Source organism: Cryptotermes secundus, unplaced genomic scaffold (genome assembly GCF_002891405.2).
Source record: "Cryptotermes secundus unplaced genomic scaffold, Csec_1.0 scaffold5, whole genome shotgun sequence".
In the NCBI taxonomy this organism is placed as follows: Eukaryota; Metazoa; Arthropoda; class Insecta; order Blattodea; family Kalotermitidae; genus Cryptotermes; species Cryptotermes secundus.
Window position 1 is genome coordinate 4592803 of NW_019724742.1, and position 25589 is coordinate 4618391.

Genomic DNA, 25589 nt, shown 5'->3' on the forward strand with positions numbered 1-25589 from the left:
CAGGTAAAATAATAGTTTTCTATATTCCTTTTTTTATATTTCTAGACAGCAGACGAGAAGACAAAAGGTTCTGGACTGAATGGCAGCAAGCATTACCCGAATTCGATTTCCCCTTAATTTCCTTATGAGTGAAATTTTGATTTGTTACTGTCGTTCCCAAATATTTGAACATCTCTCGCCGATAAAAAAAAATAGACAGTAAACGCTCGAGATGTTCATAACACGTGTGTAGTGTCCGTAATTACTGCCCGATCTGAGTTAAAATTGAAGTGTCTCTGCAGTTTGTTACATAATCCTCCAATACTTAAGTTCGTGAAACTCCACTGGCTCTTCTCGAGATGGTTCAGGTGTACGGAAGGACGGGCTGACTGACTGACTGACCGACCGACCGATCGATCATAAAACAAGGTAGCCTTGAATTAGTGCACATATTTTAACATTTTTATTGAGAAAATAAGCAAAACGAGAAGACTATGAGTTTCGCCGCCTGACAGTGGAACTGTCCAAATTTTACGCAAGGTACTTGTTCTGTCGAGCGCATGTGACTGCGCATGCGTCAGTTTTAGGGCAGCTCGGGTCGAAGAGCAGTGAAATGGAGAAAGATGCGGGAAACTTTCTGAATAGCTGTTTCGCGTGGTGAAGACTGCCCTCTCCTGGGACTGTGTGACTCCCCGTACTTGTGAGGGCTCCTAACAAAAATGTGACAGCTACTGAAATGTTCGTCTAAGTAACCCCTTTCAGCACCATTTCAATCTTGATAACGCACTGGTTTACGAAGGACCTGTGTGCCCCTTGCTTGAACGTTACAAATTCCTGCATTTTGTCCACTTTCGCAAACAAGGCCCTCATAAGGGCCAACAGTATCTACTCATCTGCTTGTTTCTACTGGCGCTCTCTGGGGCCCTTTTCAGACCACTCTCGCTTCACTTGCCACATGCTTCATGGAGGCTTCTTGCTTGCCTTACTCTTTCGCCCAGAAGATGGAGGCGAAATGTTTCTCCGAAACGACTGTTAACTTCCACCAGAATGCGCGGCGTTACATCCCAGGGGATAGAACTCATAACCACAGCTTGTGATGACCTCAGACTCCAAGGTAAAAAGGTAAAGTTGTCCCTATGCTTAACTAATTAAGCACTACGCCTTGAAGGCGTATGGGGGAGTGGATGTATAGATCCGCACTTTCTTGACCTCGGCACTAGCTGGAGGTGAGTGGTCCGCTTCGCGCCCCTGTATTACGTAGTTTGTGAGTGGGCGCAAGCAGCTGGAACCACTGGACACCCACCAATGGATTTAAGGTACAGTAGGTTGACTGCAGAGATCCTTTGCTACCCTTCAAGTCAGAATCCATTGTTTCTCAGCCCCACACGCAAACGCGTAGAGACTAACGCTCAGAACTACGTGGTATTTTGTACAAGGGGAGTCGGGATAACTCAGTCGGTATAGCGACGGCCGGGGTTCGAGTCCATGTAAAGGCGAGATTTCTCTCTCCTACACAGCTCTTGGGCCGACCCAGCCTCCTATCAAATGGGTACCTGGTAAGATTTCAGGGGGGGTAAAATTGACCACTCACCTCCTACTGGTGCCGAGGTCAAAAATGGTGGAGCTATACCCCCGCTCCCCCATATGTTTTCATGGCATGATGCGTAATTAAGTAAGGACAGAGGCAACTTTTTTTTTTTCTGTGGCGCTACAGCCCCAATTTGGGCCTAGACCTACCTCCATGAAACTCTCCGTTTCACTTCGGTTTACTAATCTTACACATTCGGTAGGACTCCTTGGGCGGGTGATCAGCTCGTCGCAAGGCCTCTACCTGTAGACAAACACAGAAAAACGCACACAAACATCCATGCCCTGAGTGGGATTTGAACCCACGATCCCGGCTTCCGAGCGAGCGAAGACAGTGCATGCCTTAGACCGCTGGGCTACCGTGACCGGCGAGGCAACTTTACTTTACCTTACTTTATATGGGTATGAAACTTGATCCATCGGACTGCAGGGAGGAGCTTAGACTGGGCTTCTGGGAACATGGGGGCGATGAGGATATTTGGAACTTAAACTGACGAAGTTGCAATACTGGAGCGGAAGAACGAACCTGGAAAATGTAGGAATGGATGTGAGAATAATATTAAAGTTGATGTGACTTGATTCGTTTGGATAAAGACAGACGTCAGTGGTGGACTCCTACCAGCACCGAAACGAACCTGTGAGTCTCGTCAAAGGCGACATAGTTCCTGACTAGCTCAGAAGTGACTCTCAGCTTCACAAAAATAACTCCGATCCATAGAGTTAGTTCAGAGAGATGGAGAAAGCAGCGTAATAAGGAGCTTCATGAATTACACACTTCATTAAATATTGTGAAGTTTATGGCAACAAGTAATATGAGATGAGTTGAGCGTGTAGTACGCATGGAGAATGAGAAATAATATTTTAGAAGGAAAAGCTGAAAGCAAAGAAATCATTTGGGAGACCTAGTCATAGATGGCAATAGTTACTATCAAATACATTTTGTAGCAAATAACGTCCAGTGGTACACTGAATATCTTGAGAAGCTGATCGACTATCAGCTTTCCAAAAATGATTCTGTTCCGTGATAGGTGCGGACGAAATGGCGATGAGGAAAATTCCTGCCACTGCCAGGAATTGAACCCTGGTCGTCGAATCGATTAACAAGTCACTGTGTTGAGCGAGCTAGATTGAGCATATTCCGTTACTAAATCTCCCTTCTGGGACGGAAAAGCTGAACTTCAATTAATCGATTAAGCCATAAAGTAAACTTGTATTGTGAGGAAACTGAAATATTTCCTTTTGCATCTCTGTTGATTTAATAATTCACTGCCATCTGGCTGCCACTCTCCTAACAAAACATTGGATTCGTAAGAGGTTTCTTTCAGCTTCAAGTAGACAGCCGAAGCAAAAGCAAGATAATTCTAATCTTCTGAAGGGCACAAGTCCTGAAGACCGCAGTTTCTAGTGCTTTCGGAATGTGTGAGGAATCCAGCCTAATCCATGATACCGCTCGCTTCTTTCCCCTGTTTGGTTAGGGGATTTTGTGCACAAAGTGGCGCCAAGCCCTAGATGACATTTCCATGTCATGAGCCTAAAGACGCAGCGATTAGTGACATATACTTCCCACATACATGCATGAAGCGCTGCAGTCGCCGACTTCACTGTTGTCTCTCTCTCTCTCTCGGAGAGTTATCGCGACAGGAGCGCCATTCCCTGTCGGTTGTGAGGTCTTCACGCCAGACTGAAAAATAAGGTAATTTGGCTTGTAAAGCCGTGTACTTCGGAGGAATATATCGTTTTCATCTTCAGAGTAGAAAAGTAATGGAAACTAAGAAACCAGCAGCAGCAGACGACAAGCAGAGCATTGGAGTTCGTAGTTACGTATTGTTTCCACGTTCAGGGTAAAAGTCAGAAAATAACTTGTAACTAGCAATAATAGGACGCCCTGCTTCTTACCCTGTTGCCCTCCAATCCTGAAGATGAAGACAATAAATTACTTCGAAATGTTAATGAAATTCTATCGGACAATAAGGCGTCAAATCCCAGAATGTGGTACTCTTTTATTTTTTCTCTGTTTCTTCACTTGAAACCGGTCTAGAGAACCGCGATTAACGGTCATGGGAATCTGTTGCGCTGACCACGTGACACCCTCTATCCCCAAACGTTCGCACTAACTTCGCCGAAAAGCGGCGGTCGCTCGGTCGGTGAAGTTCGCTTGTGGACTACAGGCCACAGAGTTTTTTTTGTTCTGCACTTGAAGAATCTCAACGGAAGTCGAACATAGTTTTCGAAGATCCGGAAGTGGTATTCCTTATATAATTTCAGACTTTATATTGTCACGCATATGAGTGACTACAGACGTGGTTCGGTTGGGTAATTGGATTTATTGAACACGTAGAGGGCGTAATTGCAAGTAACTATAGGGCTATCACTAATTCACACTCTTTACAGTTCACTGCAGAACAAACTAAGTCTTTTCAGTCTGCTGCATCTTCACCAGTCGTTGTCTGGTAACGGCTTTCAACGGCGAACGTTTTCTTTCCTCTGGGTTTCCGAAATGTCCCCGTACCTCAGCTACCAGCTTCTCAAAGCAAAGGCTCACGGGGACTGACTGCTCATCAACTCATTTCACTAATTGTCCTGCTTATAGCATCTACGCACGGACCGGAGAGAAAACATAGTTCCCCTGTTGCTGCATCCATTGTTTGGTGCATAGTCATCGGCGCTGACCGCACAGAAATCTCAGCTTTCTAGCCAGTCCGTTGACGCGTGTTATGAATCTGTTGCCTATCAACGGACTTCGTTTATGGGGTCGTTGCTTAGCGACAGTATGTCGTGGCGCTAGTGTGTCATCTACCATAGATGTTCGCACGTCTTTCAAGCTGGTATTGCTGAACGAAGGAAATTAAAAGCACGAGACTGAGGTGGCGTCCAGTCACACAAAATGTTAGTGAAACCCCTCAGTTGTTTCTGCAGTTGAGCTGCCTCTTAAGCCTACTTAATTTTGCTGTCTCCTTCGCTTAGTATATCGGATATGAGGAAGTTCTGTGATCGTAAAAAAATCTTTATTGAGATTTTGAGGAATTTAAACGACTTGAGCACCCCCAGATAAGAAAACTGTGTATTTCTTTGTAGTGTCACTGGCTTTCTGCATGCGAACCTGCCTAACCGCTGAGCAGCCGAACTGACCTCATTCATGCTCGGTATCTGAGAGTTCATTCGCCTTAAGTCAGTGCCTACTGTACGTGAATATACCGGCTCCAGAAACAATGGTACTTCAACTGGGCCCCAAAATACGAAATGATAGTTTTCTCAAAAATGGATATAACGATTTTGATTCAATTTCAGGAAGTTGCAGAAATCATATCCTTAAATAAACCTGTATAGGAAGTATTTTTCACGAAATTAAGACCCAAATGCTAAATGACAATTCTCTGGGGGTTAAAGTCAATTGATCAACCAATGCTGTGATAGAGGGCATCAGCTTCCAAGTTAAGCGCTCATTTAACGTACAGAGTTGAGTTGCAAGTGAAGTGTGGGAAAATCAATTGAGTTTCCAGATGACTGCTTTATGTCTGATTATTACCACTGCCTGTACATGCAGGGGGCCTCGCCTCAGTTTCTGCAGTGACATCAGTTTAAAACGTAAACCCCTAATTTGAACGGGGAATGTAACATTTTGAGTTCTGTACTGAGACTGGAAGGAAAAAGACATACGCAGTTCGAGCAGGTTGTCACAGCGGTAACGCTTTAGGCTTTTATTCGAGAACTGCTCGGTTTGAATCTGGGCTCGTGCACCGGCTATTCCGCTAAAGTGGTTCGTGCTTTTTGTCTGTCCCTTCAGTCAAGTTCCAGGAGAGAATATCAAATTGGGCCATGGTAGATTCCTACCAGATCATTTCAGATTTATGGCATATATCATCCCCTCATTCGACGCTACTGACGACGTCGTAATATCCTACATGATAAAAAGAAGTACATTTTCTCGACTGCTCTCCACATAACTGAAGGAACTCTCACAATAACAGGATAAATATTGGGGCATGCCGGAATAACATGATCGGAATCGACGTTCTTTGCTAGGTAATGGCAGATGAAACAGTGACGCAAAAATGGAATACGTCACGCCACGGAACGTAACCAATGGAAGTACCACAGGGAACAGTGTTCTCTATAGGTCCGCGTCGATAGTGGCGTCATACAACAATAGAGGAACTGTGGGAAGAGGTGTTTCTTTTGGGTCCGTCCCGAGGCAGAGAAATAGAGGGCAATGTGTCTGTAGTTGTAGGTTGCCAGTCGCCCCAGTCGGAGACGTTGGAGGCGGGGCAGCCCCCAATGTTTTTAACCGTTGCGTAGCAAACACGATTTGCGAAATAATCGTCAGCCAGTGAGGACTGGAACTATGGAACACGGAATATGATAAATGTATGGTTTTGGGAACCGTTACCAAGCAACAGCCTGTGAAGACACAGTAGACAGAAGACTTAGTAAATGCTGTAGTGAACTGTAGAGCGTGTGAATTACCGATAGCGCTATAATTATTTGTAGTTAGGTTCTCTAAGTTTTCAATAAATCCAATTACCAATCCAAACCCCGCCTATAATCACTCAACCACGTGACTATGACTTCGTATGGAGTTCACATAATTTCCGCGTGTGCTTTATGTGAGTTGAAGCGTTCACTGCGACAGGAAACAAGTAAGTCTTGACGGGCGGTCAGCCGTGTGAATACGGAGTTACTATCGGACGTTTCGAAGACTTTGTCCGGGCTCCATCATCAGAGGTTCACACCAGCCCATGGTGAGTGTGACGGAGAGGGCCTCACGTTCACACAGCTGCTCACTCAGAACTAATTCCTAACTTGTTTGGGCTGTTCGTATATTTCGATGGGATTTGCGTTCATTTAATGCTTATACAGAACCTGAAATACTACTTTCTGGGTCATACCGTAGTGGAACCTGACCCTCTAGACATGGCGGTATGATGTTCCTCGGAAACTTCGGTAACTTCCGCTAGGCTACGCTGTGTTTCAGCTCACATTACATTCGCTCATCTCACGTACAAATCTACCGCTGGAAATCTAATGATAATGCACTCAGAAATATACGTGTATTTCCTCATCTTGTTACGCCGTGTAATCTGGTTGGAATTTGCCGTCGTTTGCAGAGGAAAATGAAACAAACGTCAAAGAGAGATCCTCGCTGCCTGATACTTGCTTGGTTAATTGATTCTTCCTGAAGATGTAAACAGTACATTTCTCCAAAAGTATGTAAACTTCTATCAGACTACATGGCGTCACATTCCACATGATTAAAATCTCATAAGCACCAACGTGAAAGCCACAGATCCTGGTTTCTTTCCTGTGAACTCAATATTTACATGAATGAGAGTCAGGACACAGGTCACAAATGGATGTACAGTAAAACGTAAAACATGTGAAATTTGAACCTGGGAAAAACATTTGTTTCTGACATATCCTCCACGAACATTGGTACATTTGTCCCACCGCTTTACCAGTGCGCCGAAACCCGCAGCCACTTCCGCACCTCCGTTTCAACTTCTTCTTCATGAGCGAAATTTTGCCACCCACATGTGAACCGCTTTACGTGACAAACACCACAGTAAACAGGAAACATTTTTTATGAATTTCCTTTGCAGTTGAGTCATTTTACCTACAACAGAAAGCTGCACTTCAGTAGTATAATCCTGAAAAACAGTCGCCATTTTGACTACTAAAACCAGCCTCTGAACATGCGCATGCACGTCTGCTACCTAGACTGTCACGAAGCTGGACTGTGCTGCTACCTAGTGATACATCCATTGCAGCTGTTCTGCTTCCATTTGTGACCTACTTACCGACTCTCCCTCGTCATATCGAAGCCTCCAGAATTAATATTATCTGGACGCTCGTGTTGTAAATTATTCTTGTACGTTTTAATCGGTATCCATTGATTAGCTGAGAGACAGACACGATTTTCCTCTGCACCACTTGCAAACAAAGGATAATAACAATAGGATTCAACTATGTAAATAGATTAATAAGCTAACTAAAGAACTCCAGACACTACACTACGAGCCAGAAGGTCGCGGTTTCCATTCCCGTTGAGGTCATTACATTTGTTAATTGACATAATCCTTCCAGCCCCACTGTGGCCCTGGGGTTAACTCAGCCTCTAACAGAAATGAATACCAGGAATCTTCCTGGGGGTAAAGGGCGGTCGGCGCTTAACGCTGACAACTTAACGGCCATCTGTGAGGCGATTGTTTAGAAAATGTGTGAGCCCCGACGTCTCACAACGCAATGGGCCTCCACGGCTTGTTACAGGGATAGCTTTACCTTTTACCCCTGTTTTAATAGTATTCACTAAAAGTCGCACTTCTTTCTATTATAAATTAATTGCTAAAGGATTCGTCCATTGATGATGTGGCTTGATTTCATTTCTTGCATGTTACATATTTATTGCTGAAATTTGGAGCACATTTCCCAGGGGTTCGGATGCTTTGACCATAGAACAGACTCCATATAACCGGAATGGGAAAGTCATCTTGGTGCGATATGTCCCCTTCTGAAGGATAAAATACGCATCACTGAATTGGAACACTTGCTCAGAAAACTGTGATATAAATATTATAAGGAACTTTACAGTAAGAAACAAATTGAGAAAGACAAGACAGCGTTACGCTTCTGTAGCCCTCTGTTGGGCCTTGGCCGCTTTTATCTGTTCCTTAATCTGCACATGTTCACGGGGGATCAGCCCGAAGCAACACCGCTACCTGCACAGACATTCATGTCTTGAGTAGGATTCGATCCCAGCGTTCGAGCGAGCGAAGACAGTTAATGCCTCAGACCGCGCGGTTACTCTGATCGGCTGCTCGGATAATAGGAACGATAAGGCATTCGCTCTTCCGTGACCTACTTCATCTCTCATGCCGATGCGTCGCGTCACTGCTCGACAATTCGTTTGTAGAGTAACCCACAGTTCCGTAAGCTCACCGCTATGTTCTTCTGTCCTGAATTGTAAAGGTATTCTTCCAAGTAAAGTTATCCCTGGGCTTAATTAATTAAGCACGGGGACAGTGGGGATATAGCTCCAGTATTCTTGATCTCGGCACTAGGTGGAGGTAAGTGGTGAGCTTGGCCACGTCATAGCACAGGTTGTTAGTTGCTGGCATCCTGCAGCGGCGGCCTGAGTTCGAGTCCGGGTCTGATCATATGGGTTTCGTGGCGGACAAAGTGACGCTGGGGCAGTTTTGCTTGGAGCACTTCGGTTTCCCCTCCCAATCTTCATTCCACCAACTGCTCCACAATCATCATCATCATCATCTATCATTATTAGCCTATTAGTTTTAGTGAAAACGGCTTATTTCACACACATCATCTCTAAAAACGTTGTTATAGGAGCAATATTAACCCGTGGTAATAGGGACGTAGTGTGTTCTCTGTAATGCAGGAACTGGAAAGGTAAACGGTAGTCTATACCTGAAATTATGACGCAATTCCGCGCTTGCGTAAAATTGCCACCAGACGCAACGACAGTAACAGAATGTTAAAATTCATATTTCCGCCACTAGATGTCAGGGGTATGCAGCGTGAAATGTGTCACATCGTATTACATTCCATGTATACTAGCAAATAAATTCAATCCTGGAAATAACTCTACGCTTCTCACAGAAATCCCATGAAAGACCATGTCTTTAGCCAGTATAATGTTAGCTGTTGAAATAATCGGTAAATAAAACAGAATAATTAAATAAATAAGTTTTTCTCTGACAAAAAGCTTGCTTAGCATATGTTCTACCCTGATGATGTATCAACACGATCTCTGAAAAGTCTGCGAACTTCTGACGGCCTACTCGTGTCACATCTCAACAGATAATGCACTTCAATTATATTGTGTGTTGAGCACACCAGATTTAAAAAAAACTAGATCTATGTGATTTTGGTAAATAATATTTTTATTTGGGAAGGTTATTAATTTATGTTGAAGGAAGTACGTGTCAAATTTGCCTTGCAAAAGAAAATTGTTGCTTCGTGTGCAGATAACACGAACACCAATTTGGTGGTTGCAAAAGTCTTGGCAAAAATAGTATGTGGCGAAAACTAGAAACCTAACTGATAAGGCAGATTATCGGTATTAGTTGTGGGGCACATATATATATATATATATATTGTCTCCAGTGTGCTGTCGACTGTTTATCAATTGATATTGAATGTTTTGCAGTAAAAATATACAATACTTCAATATTACACACTCAGAGTTGCAGAACTGAGAAACTTCTGAGACTTCGCAAGAAATAATTACGCTAAATTGTTAGAGCATAGAAGTATAAGATGTTTGTTCCTTGATCCACCAACTGACAGAATTTTAAGAAAGCTCGATGGCCTTAGCTCCCATTTTCTTTCTCAAGAAAAATTCCCTTCTGTGTCGCGAAAATTGTTTGAAGATCCTTGTTTGAAATTGTGGTTGTCATCTGCACGATATCAAGTGTCTACGTTCCAGACATACATTAGCTTACTTGAAAAAGATAGCAGGTCATCAGCAGAAGTAGACAAGAACATTGAAAATCTTGTAAACAATTTACATTCCAGAAAAATGAAGTGTTTGTAATTCCTGATGTCGAAAACAACTGAAAATATTAGTAGATTCATGAGAAATGAATCAGGCTAAGTTTCTTTTGAGGTAGTCGAGAATTTCTATGAAACCAGCTTAGAATATCTCAACAAGTGGAAGTGCAGTTTAGAAAACACTGAGAATTTCAAGTGGGTGCTTCTAAGGAAGACACCTGAATGGAAAGAAATACAGGACAGACTGAACAAGGAACTCGTGACACGCACAGAAACTGAAGAAACTCGTGTAATCGATCAGTGGTCCCTCATAAAATCTATAATTGTGAGGCAGTTGAATTTACTTACTTACTTACTCATGGAGCTGAGCCCTTCTGGAGGAGCCACCAATTCTGCAGCTACTCAAGAATTTTCCAGCATTTTATGGAGCCTGAAGGTTCATTACCATGTTCACAAGAGCCCTCCACTGGTCCCTATCCTGAACCAGATAAATCCAATCCATACCATCCTATCTCTCTGGGATACATTTTAATATTATCCACCCACCTACACCTTGGTCTTCCCAGTAGTCTCTTTCCTTCTGGCTTTCCCACCAATATCCTATACGCATTCCTTGCCGCCCTCATTCGTGCTACATGCCCAGCCAACCTCATCCTCTTTGACTAGTGATATTGAACACAGTTCAAAAATAGAAATAGGCTGGGGGGGGGGAAACCTCTGCAGTAGAAGAGATCAGGTTGTAGAAGTATTTATTGCTTTTCTAGCGAACAAAGCATTGTGAGGGGAGCACTCAAAATAGTTGCTATGTTAGCATACCTTCTTACCGATTGTGCTCTCGGCCCTATTGGCCACTTTGATGGCGTAGAGATGGCAGCGGCATTGCACCGTGGTGTCATGGCGGCCATGTTGTCCACCAATAACATGGGAGTTTCGCAGGGCTGTCCTCTTGGTTGTAAAAGATGGCGGAAGCAATGAGGCAGACTGTGGCTAAAATGCTGACAGGAATAGAAAGGTGAATTATAAGGTTAAAAGCATATTACTGAAGTAATGATTATTGCTATAGCATATGATTTTTTTTTTTAGTTAATGTTTGTGCAGTGTTATTATAAGCATTCTTTCCTGTCGTTTTATGCAGCCACGAGGACTTGTTTTGTTAAATTTACTTATCGTAATAAATTAATTTCCTTTCAGATATAACCCAGATAATCTACAGACCCTGGAGAGTTATGTTGAGTATCAGTCTAGGGAAAATACTTATGATCTTGAAGCTAACCTTGCTGTTTTGAAGTTATATCAATTTAATCCACCGCGGTACAATAGCAGTGTCACATGTCAGATTTTACTAAAAGCGCTCACGAATTTCCCTCACACAGACTTTGTGCTGTGTAAATGCCTTTTGAGTGCAAAACATGTAAGTTATATATTTGTGCACAATCTTGGTTTTAACATGGGAAGCTTAATTACTGATATGTAATTCTGTGATTTTCTCAGCTTGCAGATCCACAGATAGGTCATATAATGTATTTGGCAGACATTCTAGAGAGTTGTGATTTCCAGCAGTTCTGGGGCCGTGTTCATTCAATGCCTGAGCTGTGTTCTCAGATAACTGGTTTTCATGATTCCATTAGAAAATTTGTGTGCCATGTTGTTGGTATTACATTCCAAACAGTTGACAGGGTTGTACTGGCCAGTCTTCTTGGAGGTGTGGATGGTAAGGGAAAGACAATATTTTTTACTATTTTTATAATTTGTTAAAGAATGTCAAAATATTGTGTTCTCTTTTTTTGTTAGTTATGGAAATCACTTAGTGGTCTGTTAGATATGAGGTTCTCATAAAAGTGAGTATGAGGGTTGGTTACACTTATGTGAGATGCAACACCATTACTTGAAAAAGCCAGACATTTTGGGGTGGTGGTTCTTGAACAAATTTCCTTCGGGTGATGTGCGCATCAGCCCTGCATGCACTAGCGTGGGTCTATCATTAATACATATAACCAGGGTAGACTTTCATTCACAAAAACCTAGGTTGAGTCTGTATTGAAACTTTGATTGGGCATATTGTCAAAGGGATGAGACACCACATGTAATACACACAGTATATGGGAAGTGGCTTGCCTTTGGTGAGCTTTCAGCAGCAGACTGAAGGAAAGCCTTCTCTCCTTGCTTGCTACAAACTGTATTTTAATGACCCACCTCATTGGGTTCTCATTTGAAACTACGATAATACCAGATTTGATATTTTGTTCTATGATATGGCAGTATTGTAATGGTTGTTGCTGATAAAGAATTCTTGAGTATCTGTTGATGTGTTATAACAGAAGTTCTGTCTTTCTGGGATACAACAATGTCTAGTCTGTTGAAAGTCAACTCACATTTTGAGGAACATGTTATGCATGAAACCAGTGTGAAACGTGTTGCAAGAAGGAAGAGTGGACAGAGTTAGGTGGCTCTTCATCGTATCAAATCATGATGACATAGACAGGGACAGTGTCTGAAACATCGGACACCAGCTCCACATTCGTAGGTTGATTGCCCACAGAGACTTCATTGAATTTTGTTCCTTGCTGATTTTCAGGTTCCTCGTGACTACTATACCTGGAATATTTTTGATGTCTGGATATTAGTTTTCAGGAACTAAGCGTTTGCTGCCAGCTTCATGCTGTTTTTTTGATTGACTTACTTATTATTCAAATTCAGGATGGTGAAGTTGATATAGCTACTGGCTATGGGCTGGACAGCCGAGGGATAGGAGTTCAAGTCCCGGTAGGGTCGAGAATTTTCTCTTCTCCAAGTCGTCCAAACTGCTCTGGGGTCCACCCAACCTCCTATCCGTTGGGAATGGGGGGCTCCAGCTAGTGCCGAGGTCAAAAAAGTGTGGATCTATACATCCACTCCACTATATGTCTTCATGGCATAGTGCTTAATTAGTTAAGCACAGGGACAACTTTACATTTTACTTATTCTTCAAACCTGAAAATGGAGACAGCATGTTTTCTTGGCAACAGTGGTTGATTTGAGCCAGTCTTGGTTCAGCTGTCTCTATGATGCCTTTAGCCACTGGCCATTCCTTATTCTGTAGCAGGACATTACCTGGCCTGTCCACCACCTCCAGTATGTCATGCATCACATCATCTCTTTGAATCAGTGATGCATCCTTTTCCCTTCCTTTTTTACTGTCATTGTTACCCTCCTGGTCAGTCACTGCCTTGCCTGTGAACCTTTCATTCATCTTCTAAATGTCAGACTGATAAAAGAGAAAAGGTAAAGCTATCCCTGTAACAGGCCATAGAGGTCCATAGGCTTGTGAAATGAGGCTCCCACATTTCTAGGCAATAGGGTCGCAGATGGTGCGGTGAGGTTTTCGTCCTTGTGTGCGAGCTGCCCTTTACCCTCAGGAAGATTCCTGGTACTCATTTCTGTTAGAGGCTGCGTTGACCGCAGGGCCATAATGTGGCTGGAAGGATTAGGTCAATTGAAAATATCCAATGACCTCATCACGAATTGAAGCCATGACCTTCTGGCTTGTAGCATAGTGCCTTAACCAAGTACGCTACCGCATGTCCCTCTCACCATTGGTTTAATTCTGCCTATGCCTTGGTTGTTTGAAATTCGTCATTTGGCTGAGATGTGACCAGGGTCTAGGAAGGGGCCCTAGCCTGTGTTTAGTACGGTGAGTACTAGCACACACAAGTTATATGAGGCAAGTTTTCATTGCATACAGTACTTTACTTTTTGTTTTTGTGACCAGTTGAGAGCTTCAAGTCTGTGATTTATATTTTTGTGCCCTAGTCAGCTGTGCTGCTCCCTGTTGTGTAGGCACAGTAGTTTATGTGGGCTTGTTTTCTTTTGTAACTGATTTGATGAGCCTGTTGCTTGCCATTTTGTGCATTGGTTTGCTTATGCAACCCAGAAGTAATTCTGTGTTACCCTGCTGCTTATGCACGTTAGTCTGTGTAACGGTTCATGGTATTGCGATCTCTCTTTCTCAAATTTAAACTAGTGTTCGTACTTCTGTGTCAGCCATTTTTTGCACATGTTGTTTTCTTTATCTGTACACTATCTCAGAAATTCTCTTCAGTAAAGTTTGCTACACTTCATCAGAAAGTGTCCATCTTCTTCACTTCTGTGCATCCTGAACCTTTCGGTTCCCAGTTCCCTTTTTCTTCTTCAGCTGTTGTGATTGGTATTTGTTTTATTAGACGCTGCTAGTGATCTTGATTTCCAGTCCACTTTCAAGAAGTATGTATACCCACAACAGTTAGGGGATAATAGGTTCAGCTCTGCTTGGCAAGACGGCTCAGACTTCCAGCAGACTACAGGCATAATATTGAAAAAGATAGAACTCTTCATAACCACCGCTGTGAGAACCTCAGATCCTACACAGCGCTATATCCCAGAAGACAGAACTCTTCATGACCACCGCTGTGAGAACCTCAGATCCTACAAGTTGGAAGAATATTCTGTGTTATGTCCATATGCCACATGTGAAACAGAATTATTGTGCTCTTATGCAAGTGTACTAGAACCTTGATTCCAACAGGTACGTACAATGACAGAAATGCAGCATTCTTCTCATATTCTAACATATAAAACTTTTTGACGTTGGTGTATTAATACAACAGTTATTGAGTTTTTGAATATTGGCCACCCTGTTTTTTTTTAAAATACATTTCTGGGACAGGATTCTGTCTCCATCAAGTAGAAGCCTACTGAGTTCGGCCCAAACAATAGAGCTAGTCCATGTCTGCAGGCACAAAAGAGGATGTCTAAACCAGTCATGACACACGCTGTCAGTGGGAGTTAAGAGGAACATAAAAAAATCCGCACATTCTGGCCATTAAGTTACGCATGGCCATAGATGCATGTGTGTGTGGAGTTTTTTAATGTTCATCTAAACTCCCACTGATAGCTTGTGTTGGTGTCCGGAGATAGGGACTGCAGACGGAATCCAATGTCAGAAATATTGTATTTTTAATAAAAGAACAGGTGGATGGATAATGTCCAAAAACTCAACAGTTTTTCTCATGTATTGTTTGTAATTTTTAGGGTTTCCTTTCATTTACATTTTAATTTTTGTGTGCCTTACTTTTATCGGTTGTTATATCCATAGCTCATAGGGAAACATCAGCCAAGTAACGTTACCATAACCACTGTCATCATTATTCTGATGTATGAAAGTTTCACTGTGATAATGATTAATATTGTGGTCCTTAAGTTGTGACACCAAGTGGTAGGATGTGTGGTTACCAGTGTTTCAGAAGAACATACTGTCTCCATCTTCAGGGTAGAAGTGAGAGTATTTCTCTTTACCTCTCCTTTCCCAACGTTGCTCATTTCTTCACTGTAAAATGAGAGTGTATTTGTTAGAATGTTTGTATCCGCCTGTCAGATGACATATATCGTAACCCAGAAGAACACAGCACAGATCAATAAGCAACTTTGAATGCACGTCATGAAGCCTGACTTGTGTCATGTCTGCTTGCCAGCTTAATCTTTCACTTGAACATCTGCAGTGAGTACTGAACTAGAACAGTAGAGTGTGATGGGTGTGTTTGTTCAATTCCACACGTCAGGGAGCCTCGAAATGTCAGCACTTTGTAGCTCCACACTCTGAAGGATATGCCATTTTAGTGTGTGTCTGGCCTTCAGATTATTATTTTAGGTCAGTAGACAGTGGCTTTCTGGTCAGAAATACTGTGATCCCCACATTTGATACTTGAATGTGCTCTACAGTTTATATAACTTGAGTGCATGAAATAAACTAGTTAAAATTATGACTCTGTAAATGAACTTAAGCACTTTGAGAAGACACATGTGAAATCGGTCAGTGCTTGACATTAACGTTTACTGACTCTGCACTGACACCACATGAGCACAGTCCAGCTGGCCAAGCATTGAATGTCCTCAACAGAGGGAACCCCCAGTTATCTTGACTTGTACATGAATTTCACACTGATGTGATTTCGTGTAAATGTTCTCTGTTATAAGTTCTGTAAAACAAAAACAAGAAGTAGCATTTATAATTGGCTAAAATGAATAATATTATAGTATTAATTGAATTACTTATCTTCAGTTGACAAAGGCAGATATGGCTCGAGCATTTAGTGTATGGCTTCCCACTGCAGTAGCCTGGGTTCAGTCCCAGGTCAGATCATGTGAGATTTTTGGTGGACAGACTGGCACAAGGGTAGGTTTGCTCAAAACATTGTGATTTCCCCTGCCAGCTGTCATTCCACTAATTGCTCTGTATGCATTAATCATCATATCATTAGCACTACATAATCAGGATACTGACAGCGTTGGCTGTGAAACAAGAGGAGTAACAAAGAGTTGAATTCCATTACCAATTTTGGGAACATTAATGCCGTTTAATTTTGGAGATGCCTGTGCTAATACCATCCCTCACCCCCCAAGGTAATTTTTGGTAACCAGCTCTACAGTACTAGAATACTTGAAATTCCATATTTGTGGACAGGGTAATTCCTAAGTCCCTCAAGGATTTCCGAACTCTGCGGTACAGTAGCATGAATGTCAGAATGGAAGTGTGGTGGGGCCCCATCTTGTTGGAAAAGGAAATACTTGCTATCTTCCTGTAATTGTGGCAATAGGCACAGTTGCAGCGTGCCCAGGTAGTTGATACGGGTAACAGTTGATTACCCAAAGGGAAATGGCCTGTAGACTTTGCAAGAGGAAACTGCAGAAAAGACATCCACTTTACGTGAATCACAGACGTGTTCCACCATTGCATGAGGATTTTCCATGCCCCAAATGCATGCATTGTGACAGTTCACTTGCGACACACGTGAAACATTGCCTCGTCACTGAAAACCTGTCCTTGCCGTGTTTCATCATATCTGCCCCCTTGTGGTGAAACCTGCACGTATGCCATGGCGCCTGTTAGCCAAACAAGCTTGGAGAGATTCTCTACCTATTGATATGCTCCTTTCTGCTGTGTGTCTCTTTATTGTTGCACTGCCAAGTTCGGAATTTCTGGAGGGACTTGTGAATTACCCTGAATTATGCTCCTATTATAATCTATGCTCCAAAACAGTAGTGCTGAAGATTTAAAATCATCTGTTTCCAGCTGATAAAGATTAACTTTGTTATTCATTGGTACAGTCCATTATGGACCATCATGTCAACCCATGTCATGTTAGACAGCAGGGATTAAAGATTGGAATGTTGAAAATCATTTCTCTGTGTGTTTACAGATCAGACACTAAAACACTGGGTGAAGAAGTATGGTTGGAAGGAAGAGGACAGTGGTATGATTTTCATTGCAAATCAAGATGAAAATATAAAAACAAAGAATATCACTGAAAAAATTGATTTTGAAAATGCTGCTGCAATAATGGCAGCATCACGTTAAATTGTGTCTGTTTGTCACTTCATCTTAGAAAATTTGTTTTTACACATAACAGGCAACAAATGTTTTGTTATATATTGCAAAACTTATGTCTGTAATGTGACAGAATACAACAGCTAATAGACAGGTGCAAAGTGCTTTTTTCTTTATATTATACTTTCACGTGCATGAGTGACTGTAGACAGGATTTGGATTGGTAATTGGAGTTACTGGGCTCTTACAGATTCATGACTACAAGCAACTACAGCGCTATCTCTAATTCACACACTTAAGCCTTCTCAGCCTGCTGTGTCTTCACTAGCCGTTGCGTGGTAGTGGCTTTTACGGCGGACGTTCTGCTTCATTTGGGTTTCCAAACTAACCCTGGGCTCAGCTACCAGCTTCTTACAGCAATGGCTCACAGCAGTTCCCTGACTGACTAACACACTCCACTCCACTGACTGACTGATTCCCAGGCTGGCGGCCATCTCAACGCTTGTCTCTTAATCTTCTAACTGCCGTCTCATAGCTGTAGCATGGACCTCATAGAGAACACCGCTTCCAACAGCTCTTCTAGTACTTTGTGCCATTACCTAGCAGCGGCCATTGTCTGCAGAGCAATTACTTAGGAACAGCTATTGTATAGCTGCTTATTTAGCCTATTATTATCATTGCCTAGCAACTGGTGTACATGCTACAATTTTGTGGCATAGAGACTCATTGCTAAGTGGTGACTTTGTAACTGCAACTGTTTCAGGGCAGTGGCTTGGTAAACACATTCTTGCAGAACGAATATGCATGCAACAAGAGAGTTACCGTTGGAAACGGGTTGTTTTCTATGTGATTCATGCCAAAATGTTATAACCAGGACAGTTGGAGCAAAGAGTTCAGTTGTGAGTAGTATTAGCTGAAGAATCTCCATTGTTGAGAGCTGTTACCAAGCAACAACTAGGGAGGACTACAAAAGACTACGGCTTGGCATGTGCTATAGTGTTTTATAAAGTATGTAGATCAGCGATAGCACTGTAATTGCCTGTAGTTCTGAGTCGTGTGTATAAGTGGTCAGTAAGTCCATTCAGCAATTCAAACCCTGTCTGTAGTCACACATTACATGATAATGTTTTAAGCTTTCATGGGGACATAATGTGTAGAGCAGTCAGCTGTGCAGTAACTATCCAGCATTTTGGAGACCGCGGCGAGGAATTGATGTAGCCAGTGATGTCTGCCCATCGATTATATACACATCTCACATTCTGCTGTTCACATGCTTAGAGGATGTTGTATAAACAGAGAACAGCTGCACCATCCACATCAGCTCCCTGACAGTGAACATGGAGACCATATCCATAATGTCAAATACTATCTTCATTTAGACGTGGCTGATTGCCTGAGAAGACTCTGTGACTTTACTATTCCCTGTGTTAGCAGTTTTAGTTTTAATATATCTCTTTCCTGTGTAAATTATGAGTTTTGCTATTGAATAGTAACTGGTTAGTACCCACTGCGGTGGCCCGGGTCAAGTGGGATTTGTGCTGGATAAAGTGGCGCTGGGGCTGGTTTACCCTGCCAATCTTCATTCCACCAAATTCTCCATCATCATAATCACCTGGGGCAGGTACAATAGGCCAATCAGTGGTCTCGGTGCCGAGTGGACCCAGTTGGACCCCACCTACTAAGCAAATTAAAAAAAAAATGGTTAGCAGACACTAGTCAGCACCCATAAATACTGTCTTCTGTCTGAATGGAAGGGGTAATTTCAGATTCACTTTGATTGCAGCACTGAACCAAACCCAGGGTAGAGCTGTGAGACTTCTCTCTCAAGATTTGTTTACACCTAGATGTGATCTTAATATGAACATGTTGACAAGTTCCTGCTGATAACCCTCTAACTTTCCATGGGACAAATCCCCTCCCCCTCCCCAAGATTGACATAGGCCAGCCACATTGATTCTGAAGGCAGATCACATTGTGTTTTCATGAAAAATGCAGAACAGACTGAAAGCACAAGCTTTGAGATGGTACTAAGTTCATTTCTTGATTACAGATATTTGTTTGCTGCATAGCTTGCATAAAATCGGTACCTAAATTCTGTTGAGTGAATCTGTTATTTTGAACTCATACGTTTTGGGAGATGGTCAAAGCAGTGTCATTGAATGTGGAATGGTAATCCCTTGCACGGCTGTCAAGAGAAATGGAAGTTCAGCTAGTAAAGTGAAGGCTGTGTCAGAACGTCCTCCCAGAGGATCCCTTGGGAGCTCATTTTGCCCTTCTCCTGTGCATTTCTCCTTTCACATGGCTGCAGCCTGATATGACACTGGATGATGTTTCTGACCTACTGTGGTGCAATAGAAGAAGCTCGGCTTAGATTCTGTATTTATAACATCGGCATGGACCGCATAGAAAACTTCTTGACCATTATTGCTGTATTCTCTTGTTGCCTTGGAAACATGCTTGTTTGTGGAGCCATTGCCCAGCAGTGGATGTTGTATAGTTACCTATTTCACGGCCATTGCCTAGCAACGTGTGTACATGCCATAATACTATAACAGTGATGTGCTCTTATGCTGCGTATGGACAACAGGGTTTCTTTGAGAGCATCAAAACTGAACAGGTTGTATTTGAGAGGTTCTCAGTTTGAATCTCTGTCAGGGCGCCAGTTATCTTAACTCAGGCTTTCCGTGGCTTTCCTCAGTCCTTCCAGACAAATTCCAGAATAGTATCTCAATTGAATCACAACTCCTTCCTCCAATCTTTTGTTAAGTACTCGTCCTACCATTTGATGCTTCATAATCTGAGATCTACACCATCATAAAATAAACACGAAAAAACGTCAGAAATTAAAACGATGATTGGGAACACCAGTGTAACATCACTGTATAGCAGTGCCTTAGATTTAATTATGCATTGTAGCACCTGCATAGGTTTAAGGATGAGGGGTATAACAGCATACAGTAAATTTTAGGATAAGGAGAGGTACTGTAGCATGCATACCCATTACTCGATAACGACCTCAAAAAAAAAAAATGAAACAACATCCACTTCTAGGCAGCGGATTCTTAATAAGCAAGAATATGCAGCTGTTGCTGAGTGATGCCTTCATGGGCAGGCATGTTCCCATGGAAACGATTGGAGTACACCAATGTGTGGTGTTTGCTATGTGGGCCATGCCGAGACATTATATGGAGGACAAATGGGGCAGCCAAGTTAGTTGAGAGTCAGTGAACAATGAAGTGAGCATGGAAGCTGAAGAATCTCCACTGTTAGAAGCCATTACAAGGGAACAGATGGTGAAGACACAGCAGGCTGGAAAAGACTGGAAAAGTGCATGCTGTAGTAATTTTTAAAGTGTGGAGGTTAGCGATAGCACTGTAATTACTTGTAATTATGAGTTGTATGGTAAAGTGGTTAGTATGTATATCCAATCTCCAACCAAAAAGTCATTGAGAGTCACTCTGACACATGAGAGTATTAAAATTTCAAAGGTCATGGTACACAAGAATTATTAGGAAGATGTAAAACCCATCTTCTGTGGATTTTAACCCAGCTATGGNGGAAACGATTAAAATTATAAATACCAGCTATGGTTCTTGGGATTTTCCTGGTAATTGCAGAAGATCCTGCAAGCAGTCCAGCCCTTGTGGTCTAAACATACAACACAGCAGGAGGAAACACCCAGCACAACGAAAGACACAAATGTGCGATCAGACTAAACATAGAACATTAGAAGCACAAAATGCAAGCACAACAGTGTCCACAAACAGTTTTAAAACACCCAATGATGACCAATGATTGTCAAAACATGTAGTGTACATTGTGATTTGAAACAGGTCTAGAAGACTCATTGTGTATATGTAAAAAAAGTAAGTAAGTAAAGCTATCCCTGTAACAGGACGTGAAGGCCCATAGGGTTGTGAGAGGTTGAGGGTCCCACATTTTCTAGACCAGTGGTATCCAAACTATGGTCCGCGGGTCACATGCGGCCCGTGATGTGATTTTACCCGGGCCCCCGAAAGAATTGTGCAGAAATGCGCCAATTGAACTAATTTTCCAATGAGTACTGGTAAATGTGATCCCGAGATTATTGACCTGACATATTATACTGCAGTTCGATGGCTTAGCTGTGGAAAGGTTCTTTCGCGCTTCTTTCACCTCAGGAATAAAATTGATGTATTTCTTATCGAGAAAAACCATCACGAACCACTTTTATCAGATACCGAGTGGCTTTGGAAATTAGCATTTTTAGCTGATCTGATGAACCATTTGAATTTAAAGTTGCAGGGTGAAAATAACTTAGTCTGTGATTTATTTGCACTTATCAAGGCATTCAGAGCTAAGTTGATACTTCTGGAAAGCCAAGTGAAAAATTGTAACTTTGTTCATATGCTATACTGTGCAGAGTTGCATAAAAAGGGCGAAGCAGAATTTCCTTCCTCGTTTGCATATGTAGTCATTTCAGATTTGAAAGAACAATTTTGGAAGCGATTTGCTGATTTGGATTCCAGTGCTCAGGAAATTAGATTGTTTCAAAATGTGTTTGACTGTGATGCTGCAGATGTCCCAAGTCAAATTCATATGGAAATTATTGAACTTTGGGAAAATTATAATATTAAAGACAAATACAAGGAAGGAAATTTGATCGAATTTTATAAATTTCTGAACTCAGCAATTTACAAATTTAAAGAAATTTGCTTGTAAATTTATCTCCATTTTTGGGACGACATCTGTGTGAACAAACTTTTTCCCAGATGAGGTACATAAAGTCGAAATACAGGGCAAATTTATTCGATGAACATTTAAAGTCGTTACTTGTGATTAGCATTCAAAATTTGAACCTCAATTTAATCAGATTTTAAGAATGCAAAAAGATTTCCATCATTCACATTAATTGTTTTATTATAATTTGTGATGAAAATATGAGCATTTGCTGCTACTGTCTGTTGTCATTAATATACAATAATTTATTCTCACGTAATTTGTATTTAGATCATGAAATTCTGTGCTTTCAATAAAACTCATATACAGTAGAACTTTGTTATAACGTCATCAAAGGGACCTAAAAATAGTGTCGTTATAAACGAATGTCGTTGTAACCGAAATTGGCACTTCCACAGTAGCCTTATGTTAGTCACGTAAAAATCTACCAAAAACCGAGTTAAAATGTTGCATTTTTTAGTGAAATACGTAGTTAAGTACAGACTAACGTAACATTAAAGTGGAATTGCCCAAATGTGTAATATCAAAGACATATTACAGCGCTTTTCACTGACAATACACACAGTATTTCATGAATCACTTTAACGTTCTCTTCAATGCTTAAAACTTTCCTTTTCATTGCCATGTTTTCGCTACTGCACTTCTCTGGGGTTAGGCAGGAACACTATAGGGTAAGTTCTGTTAGGACTGAGGTCCTGTTAGACAAGATTCTAGGAAAGGAATGCAGTTAACAACCTGCCGCGTCCTCTTGCACTATTCACGCAGTCCCACCCCACATCCTTGTTTTCGCATAAAACCCACGCTCCTCTTGCAGCCCGCGGTCGTATTCTTCCAGGACAGTCACGCCAGCAAGTAGAGAAAGTGAGGGTGGGCAGACACATCGAACTTTCCCTCGATATCAGAGAAATTCAGGAATGAAAATGACGTTACGTACGAGGTTGATGCATTTGTGCATGTCGTACTAAGCAAGGTATAAAAACAGTTGCTTTATGAGGAATTAGTTCGTACCATTGAATATTTGACGCAATAGACAAGGTGTCGCAAACCAAGTTTTACTGTACCTTGAGTTATTAATTTCTCATTTTATCCAGCCCATTGAAAGTGCTGAATTACCTAATGTGGCCCGCGGTTCAAAAAGTTTGGAGACCCCTGTTCTAGACAATCGGCTCAAAGATGGCGGTAAGGTTGTCAGCCTTACGCGCCGGCCGCGCTTTACTCCCCAGGAAAATTATTTAATTAATTCCTGGTACTCATTTCTGTTAGAGGCTGAGTCAACCCCAGGGCCATAGTGCAGCTGGAAGGATTAGGTCAACTGAAAAAAATCCGATGACCTCATTGTGACTTGAACCTGCGACCTTCCAGCTTGTAGTATTTTTTAAACAAATTTTTCAGGGGGTTTGCATGTAAGATGGAATATCAGAGACATCTGTTACCAAGCAATGTGCAACAGGATGCTATAATTTAACCTTATTTATGAACCAGCCTTACTTCAGGCTTTCCTTGGATTTTATTTATACTTTTGGGGACTTTATTAATATTTCTGCTGAGTCTTCAATGCTGTCTCCAGCACCTACTGTTAGTGCTGTATCACCAGCTTAAACTTGAAGTGACAGGTACATCAGGAGCAACCTGTGAGTGCTGTTTCTTTTTGAGACCTCATACACATTACAAATCTCAGATGTTGCCAGTTACAGGAGGAGGAGGTGGCTTTACTCTAAATGATCAACTTTAGTCAAAGCTTGAGTGGACAATGACATTCCAAATTGCAGTTGTTCCCTTAATATATGAACTGAATGAACCTCTTTATTTGTCCAGAAAGGAGATTTGAAATTTTTGTGGGAGATAAGATTCTCCTAAATTTCAGTGGTACATTTGACAGCACTGTTGTGAGGTGTGTTTTGTGATGCTTATATCTTCCATCTGAATGATTTATGCTGCTACTCAGGGATCAGATGAGATATTGAACGCTACTGTACAATACTGTGGGCCTCATGGCTGGCTTTTAACTTGAATAAATTTATAATCTCAGTAACTGGGATTTTCAGTCCCCTAGGGCTAGTGGCCAGATTTCAACTGAGCTAACTGTTTATCACCAGGGAACAGCATTTTACGTACCCTGGTACTAGAGTGGTGGACATACTTTTAAGTCAGAGTAACAGGATAGATGCTGAAGTGATGCAGCTGGACAGCACTAGTGCTGTTGCAAAAATGTGACATCCAATATAGTTAGTTAGATCTAAAAGTTTGTGACGATGGTAAATTGTTACAATTAATATGTTTTTAGACATTATCCATCATCTTGTCTATTCTTAAAAAAAACATAATGTTTCTTCTAAAAACACAATGTTTTGGGGACTGGATTCTGTCCCCATCCTCAGGTAAAACCTATTCAGTTGGGTCCAGTAGACAGAGCTAGTCCCTATTGGACCCAACTGAGTTGGTTTTACCTGAGGATGGGGACAGAATCCAGTTCCTGAAACATGTTTTTAAAAGAAACAGGACAGATTTTTTTAAGAAAGACAAGATGATGGATAATGTCCAAAAACATATTAATTGTAACAATATAGTTATACCAAACAGATTTCCCAGAAAATAATGCGACATGTTCTTTATACGTACATTATTTATGCTACAAGAAAGGAAACTTCACTATGTTAGATTTCAAAACATTCCTTCTTATAACAGGAATGGCAAGTCAGAAAAATATTGGAAGTTATGTTTTACAGAATTCTGGAGCATGTCTTCTGCTGGTTGTACAAGAGAAAGCTCTGACTGAAAATGTGACCATGGGAGGAAGAAACTTTTGGACTATGTTCTAATATTTTCTTTTAATTCGCATAGTGTTGGGGGTGGGGGGTGGAGTCCAGCTGGGTCCACTCGGCAAGTTGGCCATTGATTGGCCAATTATACCTGCCCCAGGTGATGATGGAAAATTTAGTGGAATGAAGATTGGCAGGGGAAACCGATGTACTCGGAGAAATACTGCCCCAGCGCCACTTTATCCACCACAAATCCCACTTGACTACACCCGGTCTCGAACCCGAACAAATTTTAAAATGACGTGTTTGGGGGGGGGGATTCACTGACCTAGATATGTATTGTGAGATGTCAAACCGTCGTTGGGCAACGGGATGTGGAACGAGTTACCATGAAGACAGACTTGACAAGTAGGTTGCCAAGTTACACAACCGCGGTGGTTGCTATGCAGCAGTAAATAACTATCGGAATCGTTGCCAAGCAACGCCTCTGTAAACACCTCACGCAACTGTGGTAGCTATCACGTAACTGGTTTCTATGGAGTCCGTTGCTGGGCAATCGCTCAGCAAACACGTTCCCACAGTATTGGCTGTTTTCTGTGTGGTCAGTGCGGAAACTATATAACCAATACTGATTCTCTGTTGAGGCAGAAGGTTGCCTGTATGGAGGTTAAGTGTGATTTAGAAGACTTTATGTGTGCGAC

General features: G+C 41.8%; 1 protein-coding gene across 1 annotated transcript; it reads left to right on the forward strand.

The window, feature by feature from the left end:
• The first annotated feature begins 10975 nt into the window (after positions 1-10975).
• On the forward strand, positions 10976-18878 carry LOC111862752 (eukaryotic translation initiation factor 3 subunit K). Its single transcript, XM_023848411.1, has 4 exons — positions 10976-11083; positions 11263-11482; positions 11563-11782; positions 17283-18878. Exons 1-4 carry the CDS (start codon positions 11031-11033, stop codon positions 17438-17440), a joined length of 651 nt encoding a protein of 216 aa, XP_023704179.1. The 5' UTR covers positions 10976-11030; the 3' UTR covers positions 17441-18878.
• The last annotated feature ends 6711 nt before the right edge of the window (positions 18879-25589 follow it).

What these genes read in the sequence shown, in the direction of transcription:
- LOC111862752 (XM_023848411.1), top strand. Translation starts at nt 11,031, where the DNA reads ATGGCGGAAGCAATGAGGCAGACTGTGGCTAAAATGCTGACAGGAATA. An exon ending in ATGCTGACAGGAATAGAAAG is followed by an intron (nt 11,084 to 11,262) that starts GTGAATTATAAG and finishes ATTTCCTTTCAG; the next exon opens with ATATAACCCAGATAATCTAC. An exon ending in TCTTCTTGGAGGTGTGGATG is followed by an intron (nt 11,783 to 17,282) that starts GTAAGGGAAAGA and finishes GTGTGTTTACAG; the next exon opens with ATCAGACACTAAAACACTGG.